Genomic DNA, 7,709 nt, shown 5'->3' with positions numbered 1-7,709 from the left:
CTCTTATAATAATGTCGGCATACATATTATATATATATATATTATATATATATACATACTATATAGGCCTATAATATTATGTACGCTGCTAATATTCATATTCATATAGATATCCTTTATATGAGGAGTGAATACATGGGTTCGAATCCTCCTATCTTAAATATTAAGGACGAACTTTTTACATTATACCTTTTTGCATTTACATTACGATTAGGCCTAATACAATGCGATTACATTATGCAATTATTCGCACGGACTTACGCATCATTATACTGTATGGCTTTTCACTTACTAAAACTACATATTATTATCCGGGCGGACTCACGCATTGTTGGAGATGCCTATTCAAGATGATTATAAGCCAATTTGTACATGTTTTACTATACCAGATCGATTTTGGTAGGCCTATCACGTTTGAATGACTCATAATATACACAGAGACAGTTAAAAGCCTGACTGAGGCGGTCGGGTTAAGTTGTAAACAAATGGAAAGAATTAGTATAAAATGACTAACTTAGAGCCGGTCTATATACATGTATGCAACAAATTATAATCATTTTAGAAGTAACTTGTGTGGAGTAGAGTCGGAATTAATTGTCAATATCATCATATAGAAAACTAGGACGATTGCATCAGAAACAGGTGGTATAACTTGTATTGACAAATCAAGTAATAGAAACAGTAATAATACATCGCAATTCATGGACTTTCCTTCCGTGAACGTGAACAACTTGAGGAAGTATTTAAAACACTGTTGCTAAGCGGTGCTGCCTAGAAGAGTATTCACCACAAACCTACAATGAAGGAACAAGGATCACCTAGATTTGATGCAGGTACAGTACCCTGAAAAACCCCTTGTTTTGACTAACAATTAATTTTATTTTGAGACAAGCTTTCACTAGAAAAAGTAAAATATAAAGGAATTAGTTAATTAATAGGGAAAGAAGTGTGTTGTGGCTGTTCAGTCATTTGCCGTTATTTTAAATGCATGTTTATTTACACAATGAGGACATGACAATTACATCAGTGACGGACAGTGGCATAATTTGTATTGACAAACCAAGCAATCGGATCTATACACATAGCCAAACATAACTTTTCTTCCGGCAAGTGATTTTGAGGAAGTATATTAACATGTTTCCCAGATCATTTAAAGATTACAGCGGAGCAATAATCTGACATGAATATCATTTGATGATTGAAAAATTAGATTTGTAAAAACCCCGACAATAAAGAAAAAATAAGAACGCTTATTGCAACAATCATAGGGCTAATATAGACTCAATGCTGGAAAATATACCAGTATCATTGAAAAAAAAATTAAAAACTTTAATTATTAAGGAATTACCACAGGGGCCGATCTGGGTTGACATTTGAAGGGCTGGGGGTGGGGTCACATTTTTCCTAGATGGCGTGAAATGAGCTTTCCCGACTTATGAGGTGTCTTTTATTGACTTTTAAGTTCTTCAAAATTCAAGGTTTTCCCCTCTTAAAAACGGTCATTCTCATTACTTATTACAGTAAATAGGCTATGCGTACATAAAGAATTTAGTAGTTGCATACGTAGTCTTGTTTCCATGAATCGATGGCCCCTAAATAGCACGGATGGGTCGGGGATCCTCTCCCGGGAAAATCTTTTATTCCTATATGGCTAGAATGAGCTTTCCCGACTTCTAATATTCCCATTGCAACAATAAAAATTCAAAAATCTTTTTTTTTTTTTTTCAGGACCTTCCTCAGATCCACCAATGTCTTCGAAAGTGTCTTCGTAAAAATATTTCTAAACATTTCGATTTTATGAAATAATAATTGTAGATTTATAACGAGAATTGTCACTCTGCGCTTCCTATCACGTGTATTGATAAATCAAGCAATCGAAACAATAATACAAAAAAATTTACAACGCTATTCATCATTTTTATTCCGGAACGTGAAACTTTGAGGATGTACAGTATATAAATTGACACGTTTGCTGGAACGGACTCACTAGGCGAATTTATTTATATAATTAAAGCGCTGGTCATGCGCATTCAATTTCTATCGGAGTTTTCGCTTCAACGAAATCTGTGTTCGAACTGTTTCTACCTTTGCGAAGCGCAAAAATTGCGCAGCCAATCAGAGTTTTCGATTCACGCGAATAAATTCGCCGAGTGGAAAAAACAGGCTTTAATGATTAGATCGATACTGCCTATAATAAAATACTTAGGCCATATCTATCATGAACATCATTTGATGATCGAAGAAGTACATTAGGAAAAACAAAACAATTGCAAGGATAAAGATTTGATGCAGGTATACAAAAATCCCTAAAAAAAAAACCTTATATATATTTTTAAATAAATTCATCAATTTGTATTATCATATAAAGTACCGGTACGTACAAATAATTAGATTATTTACTACCGATATATTTAAACATTTTACTAGCAATTTGTATTTATATAGGCCTATCATAGGCTAATTGCATTCTCTTTAAACAACTATATTTTTGTCTTCACACTAGAAAATTGTACGACCCCATTATATTTGATCATTATATTACGACAAATCTGTTGATAAAGCTATACTTTACCACTTATTTACAGTCTTGTTTATAACACAAAATATATAAATAATTCCAAAATACAGTAGGCCTATAAGCATTTATAAATATATAGCATTTACCTCGAAATAATTTTAAATTCTACATCACCATTAAAACATTGCAATTAATTCACATTGCAGCAATATTTTTTTTAAAAATTATTATTATTATTATTATACTTCCCTGCAATATCTGTTTGCAACTGTTTGTCATTGCAAGGAGGTAGGTGTGAGCGCTGGAGTTTCAAACATTTTTGGCAGTTCTGTTAATAAAACTCCCACCGTGACCATAATAATGATCGTGCGGTTAAAAGTACATGACAAAATCCTGTTTCACTTTGAGCGAACCAAAAAATTATGGACGTCATTAATTATGTTGTGACAATAACTTTGGAGTTGACAACCTTGGGCGTGTAAGCATTACATGTATTTGCTTTCTTTCCCCCGTGATTAGCCTAGGCACTTACAGAAAATAGGCTCCCAGCGGGACCGCGTGTCTACTGTTTGATATTTTTTTTTTGCTACTTTTAACTCATCCACGCTTTCTGTGTTGGCAGTTTACTTGAATTACTGAACAAGTAACAGAATGTTGATATTTTTTATTTCTTTCTAGGCCAAGTCTTATCTAACATGGCATTATATTTCGTAACTTCCTTTATTTTTTTATCTTTAGCTGATGACCTATCCACTCATTCCTCCATCGGATTTACTCTTACAAGTCAATTGCCAGACAATAGCAATGTGTCTACTGACCCCGAAGGTCCAGTGGATACAAAAACTGAACCGAAATATGTTTATACATGTAGTATCGTCGAATTAATGGTCTTCGACGATCCGGGGCAAAGCCAAGACTTATTTTATTTTATTTATTTTTTCACATAGCCTATATGTCCTATTTTTCAGTACACAATTTAAAGCAGCTTTTTGTGTTGTAGGCTTTACACATTCTAAAATGCTGTTTCCTTTTCATCTCTATTAGTTTCCTGGTCTAATCTAAGTTCTTTCAAGATGTATTCAACAACGATATTTAGAGCTGCATGGTTTTCAACCTGTTTTAACTTAGGGAGGAACGCGGCTAGCGTCAACGCCTCCAAGGCATCGGCATGTTGCAAAACATTAGCCAGAGGGTCTTCGAGTTTCTCGTAATTGCTTACAACTTTATTAGGAACTTTAAGATAACATCCAAGTTGTTTCCAATTTTTTGTTCCTAAAGGGCAGCGAGGATTCAGCTCAATGGACAGTTTCTGAAGCATGTCTATATCACACTCGGATACTCGTCTATTATATCGTTCGTCTGCAGAAAAAAGACATCGGATAGTCAGAGTCAGTGGTACCGAAAAGTTATTGGTTCATTACTAATGTATACATACCATGTTCAAACTGATCTATAGCCTATTCATATTGATCAGTTTCATACAACATGTATCAAACTTAGATCAATTTAATATATAGGCCCTACATAAGTTTCAAACAACATAATTACCAATGTAGGCCTCTATATAATATGTTCATTAAACTGATCTATATTATTATATTGATCAGTTTCATATTATCAAACTGAAGAATAAAATATATACATCAAGTGGATATATTACATATTTCTGTACATGTTTTATCAAACTGATCTATTTAGACCTATATTAAAAAAATTGTTTACCTTTGCATGCTTGAACTGCTTGTTCATACCGTCTTCTTAGACCAGTATCGCGTGGGAACTCACTCTGTAAAAGAACAATTTTGTAGAAAAAATAATGATAACTTATTTAAAGAACAGCATTAGCTCAATAAAACAAAATGTTATGCCACCGGACTTAATTTCAATAATATTACACTTTTCTGTCTGACAGTAGGCCGGGTTCGATGTTGCTACATGCAGCCTATCGCCGACAGTTTTCGGTGATGCTGATTGGTCGGTCGAACCCGAGAGCCTTCCGATTGTGTCGGAGACTGCTACGCAGTACTGTACAATGTTTGCACTGAAAACACTAGCGACTTTTAGGAAATGAGGCTTAAGGGTCGGGAATTCGAGTCCCAGGCTGGAAGATTAACATCTTTTACACATCTCTTTATCAGCTTGTATGAAATAAGGAGGTCTATCTAATAGTCCTATGTTCGAAGATTTTTTTTACAAGAGGCGCTACTTAGGCCTACACAATTCCTAGTTTCCATAAAAATCGCTACACGTTAGTGCTGACTACTTTGTCGACGCTGATTGATCAGTTGAATCAAGCTTTGTATACATATAATCGCTCACTCTATCGGCGACCCTATCACCTTATTTTGTCCATTGCGTTGCAGCTGCTCTGACGCAATCGCAAAGACACCCTGATTCGTCTGCATCGAAATCGACAAAGTTGAACCAGGTTCAACCTTCCCGACAACTGTCGCCGATAGGGTGAGCGATTCCATGGAAACGTAGTACGCAGTGCAACGATTGAAGTGAAAACACAGCGACTGAGTAGTGATTCTATAGAAACCAGGCTTCATAAAGCATGAAGTCTGTATATTATGACTTTATAGTCTTCGTTATAAATTTGTATAACCAGGGAACAGTGAAATTTCACTGTTCCCTGGTATAACTCACCTCATCGTAACTAATATAGCCACTGCTTGTTCGCGATGGATTGGCCTCGTTTTCAGTATTGGCGGCCATAAAAGGAGTCGTCTCTCTAAATATAATAAAAACACTTTATAGCATGAGTTAAAGACGGAAGAAAATTTTGAATCTAAACCTTAAATATAACACTATTTAACAAATGTACGGTAATAAATTACATAATCATAAAAGAAAACCTACTTTCTTTCATAATCACCATTTTCATTTTAAAACAGGTATACCATTTTTATCAATGTCAGTCGGTCATAAACATACCTACAACGAATATCAGGACTACCATCAGCACATGTTCGTACCAATGTGTTAACAGTTGTATCCAATCCACCAGATCCGCTCTTATCTAAATCAAATTAAGGAAAAGTATTTAATAATAATAAAAATAATAATATAGCGCAAACAATATCCAATTAAAATACACAGGTGCTGTACAGAATTTAAAAATATAAATTCATAAAAAAATCAATACTCGATATGTATGTACATTAAAACTTAAAATGGAAAATTGGATTAAAAAGTATCACAATTATCACAATACAATTTAGCACATCAAAAACCTACATAAAATACTAAAATTTATAAATGACGCGACATGAAAGAGAACAATAAAACACAAACCACTATTTTTATATTTTTTAAAAGCAAAAGGAAAGACAAAACAAGACCACCAAACCTTTACGAAATTTACATTAAAAAATTAAGTAAAATAAAATATTTTATGTACAGTAGGCTAATATCAACTCCTTGCATTATGGCATATATATGAAAATGTAAGTATATACGATGAGACAAATGAACAACAACCACAACAACAACAATAATTATAATAAAAATATTGATGATGATGATGATAGGAGGAGTTTTGCTATCTCGCTTGATCCTCATTACGTCTCTAAATACTGATTTAAAAGTAATTCAGGTAAGAATCCAACCCACCATCTCCAGATAGGCCTAAATGGTCTTGCGCTATAACCACTAAACCACTGCGAGAACTAATGTGAGTTACTAGGATTGAAGTTGATTTGGAGAATCCAACCAAACCATGAGTAAATCAAATGCGTCCAGAAAACATTCGCTTACTACCAAAAGGCAGGAACTTTGGCCAAACCGTAATTATGGCCTACCCTTAGGTGGACGTGGAAGAGAGTTCAAAGGCATATAATATGTCTTGCTCAACAACATAGACGAAGAATTCGAACTCACGAGAACTAGGTTGGTAACCGACCTGACCCATTCACTTTAATTCAAAATGTTAACAGATGAGACTGTTATTTACTAACCATTTTCTGTTTCCTCGTCCCCTAGTTCGACATGTGACAATTCACTTGTTGCCAGTGGTGACGGTGGATACTTTTTCCGCGTTTTATCATAACAAACGAAGACACCCAGGGCTATTACGACAATCGCTAACGCCACAGAGAATGTCCACCAGTAGTGCGATATCGATAACGTCGAAGTATTCAAGCCATCAGTGGGTGTAGGGTCTTCAACTGCAAAGCCTACAAAATGAAACGTATTAGTAACACAAGGTTCAGTAAATTGCAAGTATGCCTAATAATATTATACAGGCTAAAATGAATATGCTGCATTCACAAGCGTTTTCGATTGTTAAGTATTGATTCGGTGTGAGTGTACCTTTAATTTGAGTGGAATCCTATGAGAGGCAGAGGGTCAGGGGCGCTCAGGCGCCCTGGTGGGCCAGGTTAAAGAGCCTCTGTGGAGATCGAGGAGGGGGAGGGGACGCAGCCCGCCTACACAGGCAATGATTCTATTTAGGCAATTTAAGAATTAGGACAACTTTGATTGAGTATCTATGGTCATGTTGGTTAATAAATAAAGATGATTGATTATGTTATCGTATGCGTATCAATGTCGGTGGGCAAACAATTCTATGAGTCATCGGATCTGTTTTGTTATTTGTTTTAAATGTTTGTTACTTGATATTTTTTTGGACCGTACCTTTCTAAACATGCCTAGATAAACAGAATTATCTTGTATTTGCTACTCATTACCTTCTATTATATTCGATAGTGGTACGCTATCTGATGACGTCACGGATTTCATTTCAGTCGTCGTCGGTTGATCTGCCTGACATCCTTGTACTTCCTGCCCACGCAATGTATGACAAGGTACACACGTTGAGTTTTCGGATAAACTCCCGTATCTGAAATCAATGAGCATTCCATTGAGAGATCATAACAGTTTTTTTTTCCTGATACAAGAACAGTAATAAACAAATGAAACAGTACAGATTGGTTTTGAACTCCAGTCGACCAGACATTTATTAGCACATCATTCCTTCAGTAAATACATATTAAGAAAATGTGTATGCAAAGCAATAGTTATAGTCTATAGTTTCACTGTCGCATGCCGAATATAAACGTACTGCGTTGGAACAGAATGTACGAAAAATTAATACTGTAAATACATGCTTGGTGCTACATTATATTTGTGTATACTGTATTCGTTGACTATCAGTGGCGTATCCAAAGGGGGCGTGGGGGACGCACGC

At 35.2% G+C, this 7,709-nt stretch overlaps 1 protein-coding gene across 1 annotated transcript in view; it reads right to left on the bottom strand.

Moving 5' to 3' along the window:
• Positions 1-3,478: 3,478 nt before the first annotated feature.
• The window catches only part of LOC117112961 (tumor necrosis factor receptor superfamily member EDAR-like), a 21,487-nt gene continuing 17,256 nt past the window's right edge, over positions 3,479-7,709 (bottom strand). Inside the window, exons 6-11 of the mRNA XM_033256195.1 lie at positions 7,210-7,361; positions 6,478-6,696; positions 5,456-5,540; positions 5,168-5,252; positions 4,241-4,304; positions 3,479-3,877 (exon numbers count right to left, since the gene is read on the bottom strand). Coding sequence (XP_033112086.1) covers positions 3,531-3,877; positions 4,241-4,304; positions 5,168-5,252; positions 5,456-5,540; positions 6,478-6,696; positions 7,210-7,361 — 952 coding nt within the window. The 3' untranslated portion in view covers positions 3,479-3,530. The remainder of the gene's footprint in view (positions 3,878-4,240; positions 4,305-5,167; positions 5,253-5,455; positions 5,541-6,477; positions 6,697-7,209; positions 7,362-7,709) is intronic.

This window comes from Anneissia japonica, unplaced genomic scaffold (genome assembly GCF_011630105.1).
Source record: "Anneissia japonica isolate Jap-2015-1 unplaced genomic scaffold, ASM1163010v1 scaffold287774_len439945_cov178, whole genome shotgun sequence".
Lineage (NCBI taxonomy): Eukaryota > Metazoa > Echinodermata > Crinoidea > Comatulida > Comatulidae > Anneissia > Anneissia japonica.
This window is presented reverse-complemented; position numbering and strand designations above follow the sequence as displayed.